Source organism: Canariomyces notabilis (genome assembly GCF_033297395.1).
Source record: "Canariomyces notabilis strain CBS 508.74 unplaced genomic scaffold N656scaffold_3, whole genome shotgun sequence".
In the NCBI taxonomy this organism is placed as follows: domain Eukaryota; kingdom Fungi; phylum Ascomycota; class Sordariomycetes; order Sordariales; family Chaetomiaceae; genus Canariomyces; species Canariomyces notabilis.
Window position 1 is genome coordinate 800,024 of NW_027041825.1, and position 22,061 is coordinate 822,084.

A 22,061-nucleotide genomic window follows, 5' to 3' on the forward strand; every position below is an offset into this window, starting at 1 on the left:
GATGAGATTCTGCCTGAAGGTCACTGTTTGGTTCAGGCCATCGTTCCTAGACGCTTCTTGCTGTAGGTATCTACTTCTTCATCACCGTTATGTTTCAGCTGTCCAAGTCACATCTCCTTTCTCCCAGATGCCGTCTCTGTCTTGGCAAACGTTGAGGAAATGACAACCCATAACTAACAGAGGCGTGGGGAAACCCCACACAACCCTTATCCCTATCACGTTATGTACCTTCAAGACTCCCAGGTTCCTTCTGCCTTCAGCCTCTTTATCTTATGGCCCTTTCTCAGCTCTTCCGATATCGAATCCCGATTTGTGAGATGGAGCTCGCAGAACCAAGACGCTAATGATGCATTATTCCTCGGCTACCCATAGTTGATAGCGAGACCCTGCATGACCCCCGCTGAGAGCATTTCCGTATGCTCAGAGGAGTTCAGCCAAGGTTTGGGACACCAGGTGGCAACCTCCCGTAGCACTCTGGATCTGCTAGTTCATGCTTTGGAAAGCAGGATCAGGTAACTTATATATTGCCTCACTCCATCGGTATAGCTAATGGTTCTTAGTTAGGCGAGTTAGGGTAGCTCCTTGGGTGGTCCGAGGCCCGTCCATTCTCCTGTCAGTCCTCGGCTGGAGGATCTGGCAACACAAGCCATCGTCACGCTCCACTTGCTGCGAAGGAACAGCGGCATGTGTTCTGGCGTCAGTTATCTGACATCCCTGCAACAAGTCTTTGTTCATATGGATGAACATGCTCTCTTGCCCTCGCAGCTAGCGAATGGAGTAGAACCATTGTTCTGTTGGGCACATGCATTCGTGATACACGGACATATTGGTGAGGCTGTCTCCTGCTCCCACCATCTCGTACAGGGCCAGCGCCACTATGAGTCTCTGGCAGTGTTCTTGAGGTATTTATCATCCTTGCAGAAGAATACCATGAGCTCTAGTATCGCATCTCAAATACCGATGAACGCTGATGACACGTTGGAGCCGGAAGCCAGCCCACAGCTAGTTCGAGTCCAGCGGTTCAAGCTTGGTCCAGTGACACTGCTTGTATGCCCTTGGCACGCCTGTATGCGCTTATCTGACGATCTTATCCCGCGCTTTCCATGCCGGCGGGTCGTCGGACTTCCCAGGGCTTGCCTCGTGGCGCGCCCGAATGTGTTGCACGGCAGTCTTTCCCCGCAGATCTCTCGACCCCGGTTCCAGTTCCCCCATGCTCAGGCGTTATCGAGCGAGGTCGTAAGATAACATCCTATCAAGGTGAAGAGAGCAGGTGGACGCCGAGACCCCCACCCAAGGGCGCTCCCAGCATTCCGTTGCCCGCTTCCGGGTGCCTGCTCCTTGCGGTCACGTCCCTTGAGATTACAAGATGCCTCCTATGGTAATTCGCCCTAAAACGGCTCGCCTTGGTCAATGTACATATGGTCGAGAGGAAGCAATGATATGAGAATTGAGCCTCCGGTACACAGCTTTGATGCGTGATAGTGTAGCGGATTGACACCTGGCAGGATCTGTGCCGGTTAACAGCAACTTCATGTCGACATTTCCACAGTAATCCAGGCGTATGAGAGACTCGGCGCTTGAATATGATACAAGTGCATTCAGAACGTTGTGGAATGCAAGTTTTGACATGTCTCAACTACCAGCGCCGGCGCCCTCGACTCTAAGTGGTTTGCCCCAGCTCTAGAACCCCTGTATCAACACGCCGTTCTTCCGGCTATTCCTCGCCCCTTTCCTCCCCACAAACGTCTTCATGGCCGTGTCAACACCCGCCAGCCTCCTCACCACGGCCTGGACGCCCAGCGGAAGCACGTTATACCAATCGATCCACCTCGCGTAGAGCGGCATGCCGATGGCGGCGTTATGCCCGTTGTCAATGGCAGCGATGACCTCCTTGGCCACGTCGACGGGCTCCACCACGGGCGCAAGAAAGGGGCTGGGCGTCTGGACGCCGTAAAAGAGCGGCGTGCTCAGCTGGCCGGGGGTGACCAGCACGGTGCGGATGTTTGGGTGCGACTCGCGCAGCTCGGCGGCGAGCGAGCGGTGCAGCGCCGAGATGCCCGCCTTGGCCGCGGCGTAGTCGGTCAGCTGGGCGGCGCCCACGGTGCCAATCACGGACGAGACGGTGACGATGGTGCCGCCCGTCTCGCTCCGCGCCATGGCGGGGATGAAGGTCTTGAGCGTGTAGAAGTGGCTGATGAGGTTGGTCGAGATGGACTTTTCGATCTCGTCGAAGCTGAGCGAGAGAAGGGGCTTGCCGTGCACGATGGCGGCGTTGTTGATTAGGACTGTGGGAGTGCCGAGCTAGAGCGAGTGGTTGTGTCAGCATGGTTATCACCAGAGCGGAAGAAAGGGGGTAGGGGAGGGATTACCTCTCTTTCGATTCGTGCCGCGACCCGCGCTACTTGCTCCTTGTCCGTAACGTCGCACTTGTAGTAGGTGACGCCCCGGGCCTCGCCGTTCTCCATCTCCTCCACATCCAGCACGGCAACCGTGGCGCCCCGCATCCCGTACACTTCGGCAATCAGGAGGCCCAGCCCGCTGGCGCCGCCCGTAATCACGATGACCTCCTCGCTCAGATCTACCTCACGCGGCAGGCCAAAGGCTAGCCGGTTATTTACTATCCCCACGGCCCAACACAACGTGATAAAGGAGGCCCACGCGATCGACACCAGCATGGGCGGCGCATCCCAGTGCATGTTCTGGGCGCGGAAGCATAGTGGGATAATCCATGATACGAAGGGGTGGAAGAAGGTAGTCTTGAACACCTTAACGATGAGGTCAATCGACAGCGGAGCGAACCAGGAATCGCGCTGCGGTGGTGTCGTATATGGCGTCGCCATTGTGCCTACGTTGTCTGGTGGGCAGTAAAGGGGCTTCGAAAGCGCTCGAGAGTGATGCTTAGATCCGTCGCTTGGAAGAGGTAGAATCGATATTGATCACGATTCCTTTGGGTTAACGCCCCATTGCCGAGTTTGAAACTTTTGGATAGACGCAGCCTCGAAAAACGGGTGACAGCGTACTCGGTTGCGTCGTGTGCTTTTTGAGGTCTGCGTATCGCTGCTGTCACCCAATGATGCCGCGTTGACACTTGACAGCAGCGGTTTTGAAACACCCCTTGTCGGCCCCTGTCACATGAAGCTCGTTTCACAACCACGATTGGGAGCTTTGGCCACCATCCCCTGCAGATTGGCTTGCAGTCGCGCTGAAAGGCTTGGCGGCGCACAGAGAGCCTGGGCCCTGGGCCAACAGCAAAGGAGTCGGAAGGCAACACATGCCGAGGCTCCGACAGCTGACGGTTGTCATCCCGGTCGCTCGATCCCGGAACATCAACTCAACTTCCGACTTCTTAACCACCGGCCCGGCCCCACAATATTGAACTCTCCCGACTACACTAGCGATCCGGCATGCGAGCTGCCTGGTGTAGGGGTATGGAACTTGTATCATGGAGTCAAAATCACCTGTAATTAGCATAAAACTTTCTTGAGAATCACCCCCTCGCGGCACCAATGAGCAGTGCAGAGGAACCTCTCATTTCGCGGAGTTTCCTCTCGGGCGAGGAACAGCGGGAAGACACCCATGGCGAATTGAACGATGGCACCGACGCAGCCCACGAAGACAATGCCACTGACGCAATCGCTCCCGACCATCCCCTCTCCTCACCTTCGGACCCCGCCCTCTTCATCTACCTCCTGACCCTCTCAGCAGGCCTCTCGGGTCTTCTCTTCGGCTGTAAGCACCCCGTCCCCATTTTCCTCCCCATGATTACACACCCCTAATCAACCCCTCAAACCCCAACAGACGACACGGGCGTAATCTCAGGGACCCTCGTCTCCCTCGGCACCTCGCTCTCCTCGCGACCCCTCACCGCGCTCGACAAATCCATCATCACCTCCTCCACCTCCCTCCTCGCCCTCCTCATCTCGCCCTTCTCCTCACTACTAGCCGACCACCCCTCTCTCGGCCGCCGACGCGTCATCCTATGGGCGGACGCGCTGTTCGCCCTGGGCGCTCTGATCCAGTCCGCCAGCGGCACCGTGCCCGCCATGGTCCTGGGCCGCGCCGTCGTGGGCATGGCCGTCGGCACCGCCAGCTTCGTGGTCCCGCTGTACCTCGCCGAGCTCGCTCCCTCGCAGCTTCGCGGGAGGTTGGTCACCATGAACGTGTTCTGCATCACCCTGGGCCAGGTCGTTGCCTACCTGGTTGGCTGGGGATTCGGGGCGTACGGCGACCCGCGCACGGCGTGGAGGTGGATGGTCGGGCTTGGCGCCGCGCCGGCGCTGCTGCAGGGGGTGCTCATGGGGTTGTTTATGCCTGAGACGCCGAGGTGGTTGGTTATGGTTGGGAAGGAGGCGGAGGCGAGGGAGGTTGTTGAGAGGATTCTGGGGAACGGGAAAGAATGGAAGAGAGAGGTGGACGCTACAGTGAAGGGGATTGAGATCGAAGTGAGGGAAGAGAGTCAGGCGAGGATGCTGCGCGGGAGGTCAGGGGTTGGGAAGGGTGCGTGGGTGGATTTGGCGGGGGAGTTGTTTGGAGTGAGGAGGAACCGTCGCGCTCTGGCGATTGCTTGTTTACTTCAGGGGTTGCAACAGTTGTGCGGCTTTGTAAGTGCACATGGGTTGTGGTTCTACGTCGGCACTAATACCTCGAACAGAACTCGCTCATGTATTTCTCGGCTACAATATTCACGATGCTCGGGTTTCCAGTCCCGACGCTCACGTCGCTGGTCGTGGCGGTCACCAACTGCGTCTTCACTGTCATTGCGCTCTTCTTAATCGACCGCCTGGGGAGAAGGCGCATCCTCCTCTGGTCCATCCCCTTCATGGTGGCCGGTCTTCTGCTCGCGGGATACGGCTTCTCGTTCATCAAACTTAGCTCGGCTGATTCAGCGAGGAGCAGCGCCGGCCCCAGCCAGAACGCAGCAATCATCATCCTTGTCAGCATCATGGTTTACGTAGCTGGCTACGCCATTGGACTTGGCAACGTTCCCTGGATGCAGAGCGAACTGTTTGCTCTGAATGTGCGGTCTTTGGGAAGCGGCATTGCCACGGCAACCAACTGGGGAGCAAACTTTGTCATTGGCCTGACTTTCCTTCTTTTGATGGACGCGCTGACACCGCCGTGGACTTTCGTGCTCTACGCTGGGATATGCATCGCTGGCTACGGCCTGATCTGGAAGTTCTACCCTGAGACGGCAGGGCTGAGTCTAGAAGATGCGGCGACGCTTCTAGAGGACGACAACTGGGGCGTGCGATGAGGTTGGCTTTTCATCTTGGTGGGTCGAACTGTACACTGCACTTTTAGTGCAGCCATTGCGGGCCGCGAAGATAAGCTTTTTCTTTTTATGGCCGTTGAATCGTGCCGAGGCACGGAACGCAAGCAACCGGCTAAGATAGCGGAACGGAGAGGTCCATGAACGAGGGTATTCCCGGCCATCAACGGCAATCTGCGGGTTAACATTAGTGAAATCGAAGAAAAAAAATTCTGAACCTGACACCTCGGTTGCCCTTGGTGGTCGAGAAAGGGGGATAATGAAGTGAAAATTCGATCGATGGAAGTTTCGATGACCCACAGGCCACATTCGGCAAGTGTTTCCGGGTACGTATCTGATTACACATCTGCCAAGCAGCGAATGATGCGAGTCGCTTGAAACTCGTGGTTTGACGTAATTCCGCAGCACAGCCATTGCCGGAGTTAAGCTGGAAATCGCCCTGATAAAGCAAAAAACCGAGGTCTCTTCCCGGCGGACATAATTCAGTGGCGTCACCTTGACGCCCGTCATACACTACATCCTGGGAATGCCAGAAGCACGTTGGATGAATAATCGATGTGCATATCGAAAAGCATGCTACAGTAAGCAACATAATCAACAGTGCCAACGCAAAAGAATCTGGCCTGATTGCAACTTTGCAAGGCTTGATGGAGACCGTCCGATCCACTGCGTATCTCCAGCTCAACTCCACTTCGGGCCTGTCATCTTGGCTCGAACGAGTGGTGGAGCCACAGCATCAAGCCGACAGACGGCAGATCTGGTGTGTAATCGCCATGGCAGATCTCAGTGATGAGAAATCGCAACGACGGGCACGGAGTTTACATGTGTTAAAATGCTTTGAAGGGCTCTAATAAGGGACCCGAAGAACGGCATGTCGGGCCTGCCGGGGAGGGGGCGACACGGCAAATTCATAAGCCGGGCGGTGGCATTGAGCCGTGGTGTAAGCGCGAATGCCGAGATCAAACCCATGAGACCCAAAGAGAACCACTCGCGCGGTTTGGCCCACGGCGGTCCCGTCTGCCCGTCTCCCGTTACCACCTATACCCATGCTCATCCATGATTCACTGATATCCGTCATGTTCCACTTGAGGGTCCATGGGAAGTTGTGTGCCCCGGGTGTGCCAATCCACCCCTTTATTAGGATGGCATGCCGCCCACTTCGGGGGGCAAATTTCATCATGATCACTCAGGGCATTGTCGTTACCTTCAAGTGACGGTACCAGTATTCCATTCGTTCTTCCTGCATTGATAACTTTCGTCTTCGATCACTCCCTGCTTGACTGTTTGGCCCGTGTGCTGTCTCTGTTTGTTCCCCTGAGCCAGGGTTGGATAGAAGAACATCAACATATCCACGAACCACAGGATACTATAGCCAGGAGATCGAAATACCAGCCGTCAGCGAGGATTAACAGGACCCAATGGCCTACGATAACATCGACCGCGCGGTTGCCGCGGCCGAGCTGGATGCCGCCTTACACAATCATCAGGCGCATGGTCCCGGGCGCCGGAGCGAGGAGATTGAACGGGTTATTTCAGCGTCGTCCGTGTCGACCTCGTCGTCCGAGTCGGTACATGGAGGAGTTCGAATGAGCCGCATCGCCACCCATCGGGATCTGGAGAGACATCCGACCGAACTGTCACGCATCCAAACAGCGCGGAGTCAACACAGCGGCACCGTTGGACGAGACTTCAGCAGGAGCAAGAGCAGAGAGGACAAGAAGCCCTTACCAGCCTTCGGTGCAGGGAAGCCCTACCCGCCGCTACTGCCAAACCAAGAAGACTATGTCGTCGAGTTTGACGGGCCGGATGACCCGTTACATGCTCAGAACTGGCCTCTAAGCAAGAAGTACGTTCTTTTATCTCAACCTGTCCGCCGACGTCATCGTTGTCTTTCAGGGGCTAACACATATGCTACGACAACAGAATGGTGACAGCCGCCATTCTTGGCTTCACTACCATGAACGCGGCCTTTGGGTCGAGCATCTTTTCAGCCGCCACGGGGGCTGTCGGCGTCGAGTTTGGTGTGTCTTCCGAGGTCTCCCTTCTCGGCGTGTCCCTCTATGTCTTAGGCTTCGCAACCGGCCCTACCTTTTGGGCTCCCCTATCGGAGCTCAAGGGGCGTCGCCTACCCCTGGTACTCTCCATGTTCGGTTTCTCCATTTTCAACATTGCATGCGCTGTAGCCAAGGACCTCCAGACGGTACTCATCTGTCGATTTTTCGCCGGCTTCTTCGGCGCATGTCCCCTGGCCGTCGTCGCCGCCGTCTTCTCTGATATGTTTGACAACCGGACCCGGGGCATCGCCATCACCGTGTTCTCCATGACCGTGTTCACCGGCCCCCTGTTGGCTCCATTCATCGGCGGTTTCATTGTCGAGTCATACCTCGGCTGGCGGTGGACCTCGTACATTGTCTCCTTCATGGGTTTCCTGGCTTTCGGCCTGGACCTGATCTTCCTCCACGAGACGTACCCACCCGTCATCCTCGTCGACAAGGCCGCTGAGCTGCGCCGACGCACCCTGAACTGGGGCATCCACGCCAAGCAGGAGGAGATTGAGGTCGACATCCGCGAGCTCATCACCAAGAACTTCTCGCGGCCCATGCGCCTGCTCTTCGGCGAGCCTATCGTCACTCTGCTGTCCATCTACATGGCCTTCATCTACGGCCTGCTGTACCTCTTCCTGACCGCCTATCCCTTCGTCTTCCAGGGTGTGCACGGCATGTCGGCCGGCATTGCCGGGCTGACCTTTTTCGGCATGATCACGGGCCAAATCATCGCCGGCATCACCGTCCTCATGCAGCAGCCCTGGTACCAGCGCAAGCTGGCGGCCAACAACGGCGTGCCCGTCCCCGAGTGGCGGTTGCCGAGCGTCATCGCCGGCGGCGTGGCTTTTGCCGCGGGTCTCTTCTGGTTCGGCTGGTCTGGCTACCGCCGGGACATCCACTGGATCGTGCCCACGCTGTCAGGCCTGCTCACGGGTTTCGGCCTGGCCTCCATCTTCTTGCAGGCGCTCAACTACCTGGTCGACGCGTACCTCATGTTCGCCGCGTCAGCCATCGCGGGCAATACGTTTCTGCGGTCGCTCGCCGGCGCCGGCTTCCCGCTCTTCTCCAAGTACATGTTTGAGGGCATGGGCATCCAGTGGGCCTCGACGTTGCTTGGCTGCGTTGCCACCGCCCTCGTGCCCATCCCCATCATCTTCTACCTGTACGGCCACAAGATCCGTGCCAGGAGCTCCTATGCTCCCACACCGCCGCCTGGAGCTCGTCCCGCTGCTGAGAGCGACACTGATGATGCCGATGCGGCCGGTGAGAAGAGCGTTGTAGAAGACTCAGCCATGGCGAGCTTGCCCAGGCTCGATAGGGACCGCGCCCAGAACGCGGTGTGAGTACTATAACATTGACTATGAGAAGGTGATGCATGGCATGAATTGCTTGTATGCATACGCAAGGGTGTGGGGTTTATTTGAGCAACGGCGTTACGGTTGGGAAAAAATTAGATAATCAATGAAGGGGATGTGCATGGCAGAACGGAGTATACAAATACCCCAGCGAACTGTTGAATCCCAACATATTTTGTGGATGGAAAATCCAGTTAATAGACTACCTATGTACTGTACAAGTACATACGTTTGTATGTTCTTCCTGTCGAAGTCGGATTCCGAGTATGAGGTCGCCTCATTCATCAGCGATCTTGACTCGGGGCTATATGTGTCTCGTGAAAGATTTTGAGGTCCCCTTCAGGGCTATGAATATATCGAATCATTCAGTCGATTCATCTATTCAGATCGTCTATATGCTCACCCATAAGGTGCTAGGTACAGTAAAGCCGGAACCGAAGGTTTCTTTGATACCCAGCAGTGCAAACGACAATGATAGCCTGGCCCTTCCCAAGTACATACAATCAGCGCACAGGGCTCCTCCCCTATATGCAGAGCCAGAATAGCGCTTTTCATTCAATTCAACCGGTCGACACACACATTGACCTTGCCTTGATGACTGGCTTGGCTGCCAAGCACAAGATTCGTGCTGCTCCTGCTTGGCCTCATATTCGGCGTCCTGGTTTGATTCCTCCGGTGCCCATCTGACGCATTCCTTCTAGGCACTTTTTCACCCAAGCCTTGGCTCGATGGGAGTAGAAGCTCTATACGCCGGCCTGAGTTCAAGCCAGCCGCCTTCCGCTGAACAGCCGATCACTAGCCAGGTAGACATGGGACACTCCACAGTGTTGCCAAGGATATAGGACTCTGCCTACATTCATTGCTCAACCCTGAAAAACATCGCCACGAACGGCTGGACGGTGACTGCCTCGTGTAAATGCGAAATATCCTTCTTCAGATTTGACCCCGCTCATATATTGCTTGTCATGATGCGGCACCCTCTTGCTTGATGGTCCATAATCGCTAGGCAGTCCCGATGAACAGCCATCTCGGGTCAAATCCCCAGGCACCGTCATGACTAGTAGGTGCCCGGGGGCCTACATCGATGATATCGGGGTCATGATGCTATCCGAGCTCTTCCTAGGTCCGAAAGGGCAGACAAAGGCGGGCAACGGTTCGGCTGTAATGGCCCCTGGAACCGGGTTGCCTTAGCTGGTTTCAACGGCCGTCGAACTCAGCGGAAAGAGATGACTGCAAGCTGAGAGACATATTAGGGGAAAATGTCTTGTCAACCTCGGGGGTGTCGGTAGTAACTTACTCTATTTTCCAGTCCATACACCAATCGCCCGCCCTCGGAATCCCACCCCAAGCATGGTATCGCGTCTTCTGTATCGGTACCGGAAGAGGGACTCTGCCAGCCGGGCTGTGGCACCCAGCTTGCTTTCGGCATTGCGTGGTCGCCAACCTTCCAAACCAGAATCCTGTCATGTGTCGCAACGGCTATAAATACGCCATCAGGACTCATCGAGAGGCTGTTGACTGCGAGTGGGGGCGGCATTGTGATGGAATATTTCGGCTTGTTTTCGGCACTGCGGACATTCCAAATCAAGACGGCGCCGTCTTCGCCCCCCGATACAAGCAATCTCTCGTCTTCGGCAGGTTCCTCTTGCAACGGTTGCCATCGGAGGCTGGTGATGCCTCCGTCATGAGCGGGAATCGAGCGGCGCCTACCGCTTTCATCCCAAATCTGGCACTATGGTTAGCACAAGAAATGCTCGGCCAATGTCGACAGCATAGGAAAAACCCACGTCAATATACCCCTTATCGCTACCGGTGGCAACCAACTTGGACCGCCAATCAAATTGGACCAGCGCAAAGCGCTCGTCCTTTCCGGTCTGGAACTCCCTGCCCTGGACAATACCCTGCTCTGTACAACGAAAAGTTGCCAATAAGTTCCCCCCGCACAAAATGAACTCGCTCTCGCTGATCCAAGCTGCATCGAGGCTGTCGGCACGGAGGTCGTGGTTAAGGGAGTGGGACATCGAATTCACCATCGACGGTGACGATATGTGAAGCAGGGTACCACTACTCCCAGGGCCATTGCTCATATCAGGGCTGATTGCGAGAAGGAAGTTGTTGTTGGGGCTCCAGCACAGGTTGGTGACGGGGGAGTCGAGGCCGTCGAAGCGGTGGAGGCTTCTTCCATCCACAGACCGAATGCTCACACGCGACTTGCTGCCAAGTTCGGTGCCGAGCGCAATGAGATCTCCGGTCGAGTTCCACGCCATGGCCGAGACAGTGGCATTCTTGGGCAGGTCCTCCTCGGCGATGCTGACAAACGACCGGCTCGAGGAATCCACGTGACCAGGCACAGTCGCATTTTCATGGGGCAACGTCCAAATGCGGGCTAGTGCATCGGTCCCGGCAGTCGCCAAGATGAAGCCAAGCTTAGGGTTCGGGTTCCACTCGCAGAGGAGCACGATAGGATTTTCGCTAGCCTCTGACGAGTCGTCGGCACCCAGTCGCAGGAATACCGTGTCTTGGGTGAGGTCGCGCACCTTGTCGACCTGGGTGCCGCGCGACGGGCCTTCAGTACGCAACAAGGGTGATTCGGCTTGCTCGCCCTCCAGCGGCGATGGGTAGGCGTGATTATTAGTTTCCGGGTGGTGATGGTGGTGCTGATCGATTTCCATTGGTGTGGTGGCTGAATCGGCTCCATTTTCGTAGCCGTTGCTGAGCCGCTGTCTTTTGGTGGGAGACCCATGCGACAAATCGTGCATCCGTTCAACCGCGCGCTTCCGCGGATTATCGAGCTCCTCGGCCTCGGCTTCAGCATCGGGTACCGACTCATCGTCGTCTTCTTCATCCTCGTCCACGTCAGGCTGGAATTTCAGCGGCCCGAACACACCGCGTGCCGTAACCTCGGCGGTTGCCGGCGCATCACGGGATGCCTGCAAGGAGATGTCAGTACCCCGGCTCTAGCGCCCCAGGGCCCTCCCCAAAAAAGCCACCGCACACCCATCCATTTCTTGCCGGGACCAACCTGACAGAAATGGCCGCCGGAAATCAGGGACAATCATGGAGCAAAAACAATTCTCATACCTTTTGCGCGGCAAATTGTCTTTGGTAGTCTTCGTAAATAAGGCCCTTGTTCAAGAGGGACACCAGTGCGTAATGGTTGACATGGGGGGCGAAGTCGAATTGCCTGTGAGGCTGGTGGACCCTCCACTCCTTTTGCAGCTTGGCGGCCGTCTCTCGATAATCTGTGATGGTCAGTCTCATCTCACCCACCTCGACACACGCAGAATAAAGGACATCGACCCCAGGCCAGTGGAAGAGACGAGTTGTTTGACGCTGCACATACTTGATTCGAGCAGATATCTATATTTGAGTGAAATTGGAAGCGTAAGCGATTATGACGCCTCGCACGACGTTTCGATTTAGCTTGAAGAGCGGGCAAAACAACGAACCTCCAGACAAGAAAGTTGACCCGATCCGTGTCGAGCAGTTCCTTCATTGTTGGTACACTGCGTCCGGCAATATGTAGCAACGGGCAGTACGTCAGGTCTATAAATGCGTAAGAATGCTGATAGGGCGAGCGCTGCTGCTTCTGCTCAAGTCGACGGACGGTCTAACGGAGAAGGCGGCTTTGGGCTTGGGTTCGGTGTTGAAGGACGGAAACAAACCTCGAAAGCCGCCAGGTCGAGATTTGTGGAGGTTGCAGCGTTCGGGCCACAGGCCAGGGCGCGATTGCTACGGTAGGCCACTGAAGGCATGCGTTCCCCCCAGCCAAGCGGTCCCCTGTCGCTTGTTTAGGCGACCAACTAAAACCGCAGGCCGGAAACTAACCCCAAAAGAGCAGCAACCCTCAGGCTCTCAGCCAGCGGCCAACCCAAAACTCCGATAACTCGAATGAATTACGGATACCCAAGGTGACAATTTCCGTTCACCAAGGCACGGTATCGGTACAGTACACTACCTATCTCAGGTTAAATTCTAATGTAAGCAAGAAAATGCTCATTATTTGCTGCCATTAACGCAACGGAGGGCTTCAGTAATGATTCAACGATCAAAGCCATATATTGTACATACATACAATACTTGATTGTTGGAAGTGGAGAGGCATGAAAATACCGGTGTCCTCTTGGACAGGCCGACCGACCGGAGCTCAGGATTGCAAGCCATTTCTGTCGCAGGAAGGTGCAAATCTGCGGATAACCCGGTTCTGCACGCCATTTGTATCATATGCCTACAGGCCAACGCACGGCCAAGGCTGCGGTCTGCTGTGTATCTCACTCTCCGCGTTAGTTGTATACCCCCTGGAGTCACCGTACTCTTGATGAGCGACTGGCTGTCGTCGCCTCACGCAAATGCAACCTCAACCCGCCTTTTGAGCACCAGCTGGTAATTTGCCGACAATGATACCCTCACAGGTTCTCACTTGCCCGAAATCCCGGGTGATTTCTTTCCGCTCTTCGGATATGGAGTTACCTACTTTGTACAATACATGTATTTAGCAGCCAACACTATGGTAGCCTTCTGGGCAATATTCAGATCGAGAACCACTTCGCTGTGGGGGCTACAGTGTAAACCTGTGCTATTGAAGGAGGGAAGTTGTACCTACCGGTATATACTGTGCGTACATAGTAGTATCAAGAAGTTAACGGTACCAGTAGGGCACCCAGGGCACGTACATACCACAGTAAAGTGATATCAAGCGGTGCTCTAACTCGATAGGGCGATTGAAGACGGAACGCCACGGACGCGATCTGTATTTCGATGTTGAGCCAATGAGGAGTGACGGTTATAGTGCTGCCGTCCATGCCCAGGGATTATTTGACGTCCGCTGGCAGCTCTGTCTCAGCGTATGCAAGCCCAATGAAAAGTGTGCCACGACCCGTCGGGTTGTAACTGGCTCTCTGATGGCTCGTATTAGGTTGTCTCTATACTTGCTGTACTTATGGCGGCATTTCAAACAGCATCATCAATGGGTACTGTGTCTCGGGCCATGTAAGGAAGCTGGTGATGTGCAGGAGCCCTAACGAAGCAAAGCAAGTTTGTACTCGGCATGGCGATGCCCGACGCGGATGGGCGGTTCAGATTCTGAACTCTGGCACAGCAGTTTCTTCGGTTGGGGGGCGGCGGCCGGCCTCAGTGCCTCAGGGATGGATTGGGTGGGTATCAAGGAGTGCCAATCGTGGAACTGGCGAGGACATCCAATGGTTTTACAGAGAGAGTCACAGTTGGGTAAGGTGAGTTGAGGAACGAAGTACACCCATCACTGCCTGACATCTCACAACGCTGTCAGAATCCGATCCTCTGCGGGCAGACGCATCGTCCGCATGATGGGTAACCTTATGCGCATTGCAGATTCAATCCACTGAAGGGCTGGTGGCGCATATCAGCCGTACGGTTCAATGAAGGGAATTGGATGCCCAGAGCTCTCTGTCAGAACTTAACCTTTAGTGGATTGTGTCGTACATTAGTTGCTGCCTTGCCGCCTTATAATCCAGGCACCAAAACGTGAACGGTTACGACGGGGATTCGACCCGGCAAAACAGCGGTTCGGTTTAGGTAGCCCGACGTCAAGCTACACTAGCCCGGGACACGGAAGGGCGGAAACTCGCGACAGGCAGAAGAAGCAGGCGCCGTCCCGCTCGCCAGGACAAATCTCTAAACCAGCTTCCGCCCCGCCGCCGAAGCCAGCGAAGCCGCCCGCCATGCCACCGCGAATAAACCTTCCGCCAGTAACGCGGATCGCTCTCATCATATTGCTGGCACAATCCGTGCTGAGTGCGGCAATCCGCTACCGTCAATGGACCGCCGATTCCGAGATTGTCATACCCTACTTGACTCTTATTCCGCAACTCTCCCTCGTCTACCCATGGACCTTCCTTACCACGACGCTGGTGGAGAGCAACATCTTCACTCTTTCGATTGCCGCCCTTACCCTTTATCATGGCGGCCGCTACCTGGAGCGCGCTTGGTCCTCGCGTGAGCTCGCCAAGTTCCTCGTCGTGACATCTCTCCTGCCGAATCTGCTTTGCTTTGGCACCTTAGTCCTATTGTTCGCCCTGACACGGCACGAACGCTGGACGTATGTCTGCTTGTTTTTTTTTTTTTTTTTTTCGGGGGGGAACTTTCCATCCTCTGGAACGTCAAGGGCTAATCCATCTTTTTCTCCATGGGCAGGTTGGTTACCATCGCCGGCACCATTCCGCTACAAATCTCGTTCCTCGTCGCCTTTAGCCAGCTGGTTCCAGCACACACCGTGACGCTCTTCAGGGGCCTGCTCTCGCTACGAGTCCCTCGCTTCCCACTCCTCTACATTGGCCTTGTAGCGCTGCTCTGCCTCACACCGATGCTCACTAGCGCCTCCTTGTTCCTCGCCATCTATGGGTTCCTTGTCAGCTGGACCTACTTGCGCTTCTACAAGGCCGTCTTTCCCGACCTCGACAGCTCCCAGTCGAGCTCCCTGCGCGGAGACGCCAGCGAGACGTTCGCCATTGCGGAATTCTTCCCTGGCCCTGTCCGACCCGTTGTCACCTCTATTTCAACCCAAGTCTTCAACATGCTTGTGGCCATGCGGTTGTGCGTGCCCTTTAGCGCAGCTAATATTTCAGTCGCCCGCGGCGACCATCACCACACCTTTTCGCATCGCGGTGCGCCTGGAAGCGCTCGTGCCGAGGCCGAGCGGAGGAGAGCACTTGCCCTGAGGGCGCTCGATCAGCGTCTCCACGCGGCCACGGCAAATGCTGCTACTCGGGCTCAAAACGCGCCTGTACCACCCGCCGTGGCCCCTCCTATCCCATCTGCTACGGGGCCTACCGTGCAGAGCCAGCCGCAGGCCCACGGGCACAACGCCATGACGGCGCAGGCGGACGGCGGTAGCGGATTACTGGGTCAGACCAACTACAACCCCGACGGAGATGGGGATAGGAATGGCCCCTGATTCCCACTCAACCAGGCCGCGCTGGGCGGTTCCTGCACTCAAGTTGGGAAGGACTTGAGCGTTCTTACCTAGCTATAACCGGACGGGAAGGCTGGCAACAGTTAGCTTTTTCGGAACCAATTTACGAACCCGTTCGCTAATCGTCTGCCGATCTTTGGGAGTCGAGCAATGTTCTGGAGTAGGGGGTTTATACAAGGCGTGGTTTTCTTGCAACACCGGTAATTAGGCATTAGGATGATCATATGGCCGATACCAGCCCACGGAGTGGGTACTATTATGACTAACGCTGGGACCTCAAAGGATCAAGGACTCATTTAGAGGTCTAGGACACACTCTGGTTGGCTCTATCTGTATAGTAAGATGTGTTTCGATACTCTGGAGGAATCAGGCGTCCTGTGTTTGGTTGGCCGACTGTTTATGTGCCTAGGCTAAGAGTAAATCATCCTGGATGTATTTTCAAGCTTCACATTGGTGGCACGGCAAACCAGTGCCTCCAAAGCGAGTGATATTGATTAGGAAGGGGACCTGAAGCCCATTTTAGAAACAAGCGTTCTGTCACGGTTCATCGCTAGGGAGTTGAACAGTACATATTAGTATCCCTGACATCTCCTCCTGGGCTCTTCGGATAGCCCGGGCACGGCCTGGACACACGACACATCGAGTTCGACTCGAAGTCGTCTCCATCATCCGGCCAGCTTGAGTAGCTATCCACCAAGTTAATCAAATAGGTCAGGACATGCGAGAGGTGAATACGATGGTGTCTAGCCCGAATCTGTGCGCACAGGCTTGCTTTGCCGTCCTGGATGACTAGCTGACATCGGTGGGCTTAGAGAGAGTGTAGATCCCGACTGAGCCTGGACCTGGCGGCCCAAGCGCTCACACATTCTCAATCGGCTCCTTATAGGGAAGTAGCTAGTATGCTGGCCAGACATACCAGGGGGCTCAGCCAGCCCTGTCGAGGTTTACTATGACAGGGCTATTTGCGAAGTGTGTTCTTCTCAACGGGAGAGCATCGTGTTGTCTCACTCGAGCAAGGAGCGTCACTCAGGTCCTTGCTGGCCGTCTTCGGACAACCCCAACCGCAGAATAGACCACAGCAATGGACGGCTCAGGAGACGATATGATATGCATGCAAGTTAACATCACAGCGAGCAACAGGCTTGTAAGACAGTATGCCACGTTACACGTCGAAAAGGGGAAAGCGAGAAAGATGCATCACAACCGGGAGCCAAGACAATTGGCATATTGTGGCTGGTAATAAAGGAGAACAAAGCATCCTCCTATTCCCTTTGCCACAAGTACAGACACGAGTGCATACCTAAGTCAAGGTGGCTGAACTTCGAGGTGCCACGAGGTAGTCGAGGCAGTGTATCGGTAGTGTACGGAGTAGGTTGATCGAATGCTCACTCTGCCCTGCAGTGGACCGCATGAGATGGGGAAGCGGTCAACTGTCGCGGACCCTTCCCCGCAGCTGCAGCACGACTCTAGGAACCTGCAAACCACCCTTTGCAGACCATGGCCGTGTGTAGCTGTGTGTGACCCGATGGAGCGAACAGGACGCAGATCACAGCATTGAAACGAAACCCATTTTTATCCATATGTCAGGGATGAGATCGACCTGGTTGCTGAAATCATCCCACTGCCAGTGGAAGGACACTGCGGCTAGTGCGATGAGGGCTGCGCACGGCCAAGAGCCGAAGAGGGGATCTTGAACTCCAGATCGCACGAGCGCTCTTACCTATGTTTCTTTTTCCTGTAACGTGCGAAGCTACGGACATTTTCAAGGGAACGACGGTACCTGACTTAATGCCCACCGGTTGTATGGATACATGCGCTGGTTCAGGAGTTACCTACCGCAAGGTATCGCAAAGGTTATATCACCATGTAACCAAGGTAGTGTGACGATTGAGCATCTTACAGTACCTTACGTTCCCAGCAAAAGCGTGGTCCAGGATGTGCCGGTTGGAGTGAATCAATGAAAGCCTTCTCGGCGTGTTATCGGCATCCCAAACTGAATCAGGGGAAGGTGAGAGCGAGACGGATATGCTACATAGAATAGCCCGGCTAGCCACAGACATTCACGTGCTGAGCTCGGCAACAGACCAACGGGACGCGGGCGGCTGCCTTGGGCGTTCTGACTTCCGGCCGTTCTGGCTGACATGGCTTTCGCGTGATAATATCGTCACGCAAACCTTGCAGATCTGGACCGAACTCCTCCAGAAATATTTCAGATAGGGAATCTGCTACGAATAAATTCTCATACACTATCATATGGATACTTGGCACTAACAGTCTAGCATAAGTACAATGCCCAATGCATACAGAATGCTAGTGTGATTACTACCTACCTAGGTACCTAAGGTGCCGTAGATGGTGGACAGATGTGCCAAGCTCAAGCCGAGCAGCAACTGGAAGCGAAGACCTCGACGATGATGACATCGAAGGCGGAAACAATCAGCAGCCAGCAGCCAGCAGCCAGCTAGTCTCCTAGTGTATATGAACATGATGCGAGACGGACAATCTAAAGGTGTGTCGGGTACGAAGTACTAGATGTAGATTCAATATTCCATGCCTTTCGGAGCCAACGTCGGCCAGGCATGCACACATCCAGGCAGGCGGGTAAGAGGGAGCATACATAGTTACCGGTACCTCGATTGACAGTCTTGACAGATGGCGTTTGGGTCTGAGGGCTGCTAATAATGCCCGTGCAGAATACATGTTAAGAAGGATGGAAAATGCTGCCGCCGAGCAGACTACAGTACAACATATGCGCACCGTCCTCATCACCGACCCAAAGTCTGTGGGAGGGAATGGACACTAACATTTTTTGTGTAGATTCTCTCCGACGCAGTCTTGTCTCTGCATCGTCACGTGAACGAGACAGAAACATTGTAAAACAGGGGATCTTCTGTACATTCCTTTCATGGACTAGCCTCCTTATTAGTGTAGTTTATCCCGAAGATTGGAGCCACCGGCGAATCGACATCACACTATGATACAATGTACGCAAGGATAGGCAAACACCCTCCGTAAGCATTGGATAACGTTAAGCCCATCAGCTCAAAGGCCAACGTGCCACGGCCCCAAGAGGGACCTTTCCCCATTTTCCCCTTCGTCCTGCCTCAAGCGAGTTGCGCCATGCGTGCCACCACCCCACATGGGGGCCCTCTCTCCGTCGTCTGGTGTACGCTACTTCCCCTCGCATGAGACGGCGAGGAGGCGGACACCTTGCAGCTGGAAGCAAGCCCAAAGAAATGGATGCCAACATGCCCGTTAACAAAAAGCGAACTTGGTGCAGCAGAAGCCAGCACAAGAGATAATGTTATTATATACCTATATAGTACGAGCTCTAGGTGAATAGATGTAATGCGTCGATGACTGACACGCTCCCCTGCGCTTACCTCTCGCTCTTGCAGGGTGTCCGTCCACCGAAAACGGCTACCGAAATGATGACGCCCGCGGACGGGTTTCTGGCGATCCCCTGGCATGGCGCGGCCGGTGGAACTAGTGTCGTGTCAGCACCCAACAAATGCATGGTTTCGATTCTTCCTTTGAGCCTTGCACCTGGCTTGCTCGGGATTTTAATGCCAATGCGCCCCGTTTTCTGCGTTTATCAGCGTTAGCGTGAGTGTGGCTATCATTTCGCCGAGCCGGGTTTCCGAGTCAAAATATTCTTTGTATTTTTCTTATTCTTCCTCCTCCCTTTCTTGTTTGCTCAGCCCCGCAACTTGTGGCTGTCAGGATGCGCTGGACGAATGAGACGTGATGAACGGGCTCTTGTGTGATATCTGAGGCTGTCATCAACAGGCTCGCAGATCTCAAATGCGAGCCTGGTCCATGAGCTGCAGCAGCAGCAGCACCGGTGAGGACACCTGATGCCGCTGGGCTGGCTGGGTCACGGTAGTGGAGTTTTCGGGGCTCTTTCTATCAGGTTAGCCACAGTTATCCCATCGTAGCGCTTTCGCCTCTGTCGTTTTCCTTTCCCTCTTGTCCAGATCGCTAAGCCTTCAGAGCGAACAGGACCACCATGCCCCTTATGTTGGGCTCCTTGTTGGGCGCCGAGCATGAGGTTTCGGATTGTCCAAATCTTGTCGATGTCTCGCATGCCAACCTTTCCGAGCGAGAACATGAAGGCCGGTCCTTGATAAACTGATGCGTCTTCCAAGACGTGAAAGGGAGAAATACTGTGCTCATTATATGCTGCCTCCTGTCGATGGATGCCGCGGAATAACCGAAGTGCAAATATGAAATGATTGATATCCCATATGGAATTAATATGTGGGTAGGGATTGATGCCGGGTCTTGAGATGTCTTGGCGACAAACCTCCTTCCAGCGCACCGAGATCTGTATTTGACCCGTGACACAAGCTGGTCGAGCAGGGCAGCACGGCAGTAATCGGTTCACAAGCACCTCGTACAGAACAGTGTACAGTACGTACCACTCCCTCTATGCACATGCGCACACAAAAGAGCGGGGAAAGCAACTGGCAATGCACTGGTAGCAGGTCGATAGGTGTACCTGATTGTACATGCCCGCTTTGCGTCTGAAGACATTGGATGGCTGACAAACCGCGCAGTTCGCATAGCAAATCCCGACCGCCTTTGAGGCGAAAGAGGAGGTATGAAGTACTCCCGTCGGCATCGCTACTGCCCCTAACGATGCTATTCCGACTGTTACTTTGTGCGGACGCTTTGCGAAGGCCTGCATCTGGCTTCGTGAGCCAGAAGAGAATCCGAGCTTGAGTTATATACTACTGCGCAGGATGAGCCCTACGCCGGCGTTGGAGACCGGAAGCGGAGGCTCAACGTACTCGTTAAAATCCATCACTGCCGCTGACCTACCTGCCACGTGCGGATTTCGGATACCTGACCGGCATAGCTTTCTGCTAGCCTTCCTCGCTGAGAGCTGGACACCGGTGAGAGGCTGCACCAGAGTGGGCAGCACGAAATTAGGATTTTACCATAAAGTCGAGAGGGACATTGGTGTAACGTTGGTTTCGGGTTCGCGCCGCAAGCGATTATCTGGACTTGACGATTCTCCAATATGCGAGGCAAGCCAGCCTGATTCGTGACCTTTCGCCTGCGAAGAAGCTCGGGATCGATCCGATGCCAATCCGGTCTTCAATTCAAGCCCGCCAGAGGCCAGAGATCATGCTACCTCATACCTACGAGCCCGACAGCCCAGCTCGATCCCAGATTTGTCTCTGCTAAAGCCAGCAAGACGTATATTCGTTGCTAAAAATCTGTGCTCCGGTTTCTTATCCCACACCAGTAAAATATAGGTAATATGATACCTTGCGAAATAGCGCGATTCGATTTTGAACTGAACAGTCGCTCTTGTTTGAGACCAGCCGATGGGTGTATCCGCAAAATACGTTTAGGCTTGCGATCGCCTTCCACCCCAGAAGCAAGACGCTGGAGGACCGCAACACTTGGAACCAGCACCTGCCACGCTCGCTGGACTTTGTGTTTGGGCTGCCTAGATCTGTGCCGATTTGGTCAATTACATACATGCGTACTCCGTAGGTGTAGATGGGAGGGTGTGCAATGTGTCATTGAGGGTTACCGGCCCTTTGAGCCCAGTCCACCCACCGCCGTTACCCCCGTACAACGGAATGGATCTGGTTTCGGGCGCAGCAATTTTCCGACGACGAGAGTACCGCGCTAGTGCAGATATTGAGCACACACCCCCAATTTCCGCACTCCACTTATGGGGTTCCGTTGCAGTGTTGGGTGTGACGGCTGGCTGTGGAGGCACGGGAGAGCACTAGTGGGTCCTCTTGTCTTGGCCCTGGGCGGGACGCATGGGACGGGGACCGGCGGTGGAACCAGTCGTTGCCACAGACGTCTGGACCCACACACTAAAACGAAATGGCGTAGCCGCTTCCTCCGGAAACACCCTCCCTGGAAAGAGGCTGGTTCTTGGGCCGGAGAAGTCTCGAATAGTACCTAGTACAAGCTGGGCCCTGCCTAGGCATGTCAGCCACCCATCTCCGGGCTGAGATTTGTTTGACACTGGGACCTGGACTAGTTGGAACATCTGCCACTTGCATTCGGTTACTCACCCTAAGCTACCAACGAATTCCCTAGAGTCCTTGCGATCTCGATGATATAAATAATGTTTCAGTGAAAGAGTAGGCATAGAGATCTGTCGAAACTCAAGCAAGTTAGAAGATTTTGTTTCGCAACTTATCGGGCCACAATGAGGATGTGACGGCCAGGTTGTCGTGCAGTTACGATGGGGCACCGCATTTGGCATAGGGCTGTGCCATTTTTGTGCTTGTGGTCTGTGGTTGGGATCCACTGGAAGTCTCGAGACTTCCCCGCAACCTGTCTCGCTTCTTGGCTGCACTGCGAGACATGAACGGGAAAGACAATTGCACAGATCCCTGTAATTGATGTGGGTAAGGTGTTCTACGTGCCTCTCACGGCTGGTCTAAATGGACCTAGCCGACTCATCC

At 54.9% G+C, this 22,061-nt stretch overlaps 7 protein-coding genes across 7 annotated transcripts; 5 read left to right on the forward strand and 2 right to left on the reverse strand.

Moving 5' to 3' along the window:
* Nucleotides 1–560: 560 nt before the first annotated feature.
* N656DRAFT_393661 (uncharacterized protein) lies at nucleotides 561–1,462 on the forward strand. Its single transcript, XM_064809507.1, has one exon. The coding sequence runs from the start codon at nucleotides 685–687 to the stop codon at nucleotides 1,243–1,245; it is 561 nt and encodes a 186-aa protein (XP_064673272.1). The 5' UTR covers nucleotides 561–684; the 3' UTR covers nucleotides 1,246–1,462.
* On the reverse strand, nucleotides 1,309–3,093 carry N656DRAFT_775642 (NAD(P)-binding protein). Its single transcript, XM_064814481.1, has 2 exons — nucleotides 2,370–3,093; nucleotides 1,309–2,301 (listed from the first exon to the last, which is right to left on the reverse strand). The coding sequence occupies exons 1-2, from the start codon at nucleotides 2,838–2,840 to the stop codon at nucleotides 1,681–1,683; spliced, it is 1,092 nt and encodes a 363-aa protein (XP_064673273.1). The 5' UTR covers nucleotides 2,841–3,093; the 3' UTR covers nucleotides 1,309–1,680.
* A 226-nt stretch (nucleotides 3,094–3,319) lies between these two features.
* N656DRAFT_775643 (general substrate transporter) lies at nucleotides 3,320–5,594 on the forward strand. The gene is made up of 3 exons (XM_064814482.1): nucleotides 3,320–3,729; nucleotides 3,799–4,601; nucleotides 4,652–5,594. Exons 1-3 carry the CDS (start codon nucleotides 3,507–3,509, stop codon nucleotides 5,252–5,254), a joined length of 1,629 nt encoding a protein of 542 aa, XP_064673274.1. The 5' UTR covers nucleotides 3,320–3,506; the 3' UTR covers nucleotides 5,255–5,594.
* A 1,041-nt stretch (nucleotides 5,595–6,635) lies between these two features.
* On the forward strand, nucleotides 6,636–8,672 carry N656DRAFT_842533 (MFS general substrate transporter). The gene is made up of 2 exons (XM_064819048.1): nucleotides 6,636–7,115; nucleotides 7,193–8,672. The coding sequence occupies exons 1-2, from the start codon at nucleotides 6,688–6,690 to the stop codon at nucleotides 8,655–8,657; spliced, it is 1,893 nt and encodes a 630-aa protein (XP_064673275.1). The 5' UTR covers nucleotides 6,636–6,687; the 3' UTR covers nucleotides 8,658–8,672.
* A 1,210-nt stretch (nucleotides 8,673–9,882) lies between these two features.
* Nucleotides 9,883–12,165, reverse strand: N656DRAFT_795414 (WD40 repeat-like protein; the record flags this gene model as incomplete). Its single annotated transcript, XM_064817407.1, has 6 exons — nucleotides 9,883–9,906; nucleotides 9,967–10,395; nucleotides 10,457–11,599; nucleotides 11,751–11,911; nucleotides 12,013–12,029; nucleotides 12,119–12,165. 6 exons carry the CDS (start codon nucleotides 12,163–12,165, stop codon nucleotides 9,883–9,885), a joined length of 1,821 nt encoding a protein of 606 aa, XP_064673276.1.
* Nucleotides 12,166–14,368: 2,203 nt separating this feature from the next.
* Nucleotides 14,369–15,600, forward strand: N656DRAFT_703087 (DUF1751-domain-containing protein; the record flags this gene model as incomplete). Its single annotated transcript, XM_064811075.1, has 2 exons — nucleotides 14,369–14,745; nucleotides 14,841–15,600. 2 exons carry the CDS (start codon nucleotides 14,369–14,371, stop codon nucleotides 15,598–15,600), a joined length of 1,137 nt encoding a protein of 378 aa, XP_064673277.1.
* Nucleotides 15,601–18,187: 2,587 nt separating this feature from the next.
* On the forward strand, nucleotides 18,188–18,659 carry N656DRAFT_394630 (uncharacterized protein). Its single transcript, XM_064809510.1, has one exon. It carries the CDS (start codon nucleotides 18,336–18,338, stop codon nucleotides 18,594–18,596), a length of 261 nt encoding a protein of 86 aa, XP_064673278.1. The 5' UTR covers nucleotides 18,188–18,335; the 3' UTR covers nucleotides 18,597–18,659.
* The last annotated feature ends 3,402 nt before the right edge of the window (nucleotides 18,660–22,061 follow it).

What these genes read in the sequence shown, in the direction of transcription:
- N656DRAFT_394630 (XM_064809510.1), top strand. Translation starts at nt 18,336, where the DNA reads ATGCTGCCGCCGAGCAGACTACAGTACAACATATGCGCACCGTCCTCA.
- N656DRAFT_842533 (XM_064819048.1), top strand. Translation starts at nt 6,688, where the DNA reads ATGGCCTACGATAACATCGACCGCGCGGTTGCCGCGGCCGAGCTGGAT. An exon ending in AACTGGCCTCTAAGCAAGAA is followed by an intron (nt 7,116 to 7,192) that starts GTACGTTCTTTT and finishes CTACGACAACAG; the next exon opens with AATGGTGACAGCCGCCATTC.
- N656DRAFT_775642 (XM_064814481.1), bottom strand. Translation starts at nt 2,840, where the DNA reads ATGGCGACGCCATATACGACACCACCGCAGCGCGATTCCTGGTTCGCT. An exon ending in CGGCACGAATCGAAAGAGAG is followed by an intron (nt 2,302 to 2,369) that starts GTAATCCCTCCC and finishes CACTCGCTCTAG; the next exon opens with CTCGGCACTCCCACAGTCCT.
- N656DRAFT_393661 (XM_064809507.1), top strand. Translation starts at nt 685, where the DNA reads ATGTGTTCTGGCGTCAGTTATCTGACATCCCTGCAACAAGTCTTTGTT.
- N656DRAFT_775643 (XM_064814482.1), top strand. Translation starts at nt 3,507, where the DNA reads ATGAGCAGTGCAGAGGAACCTCTCATTTCGCGGAGTTTCCTCTCGGGC. An exon ending in CTCGGGTCTTCTCTTCGGCT is followed by an intron (nt 3,730 to 3,798) that starts GTAAGCACCCCG and finishes AAACCCCAACAG; the next exon opens with ACGACACGGGCGTAATCTCA. An exon ending in TGCAACAGTTGTGCGGCTTT is followed by an intron (nt 4,602 to 4,651) that starts GTAAGTGCACAT and finishes TACCTCGAACAG; the next exon opens with AACTCGCTCATGTATTTCTC.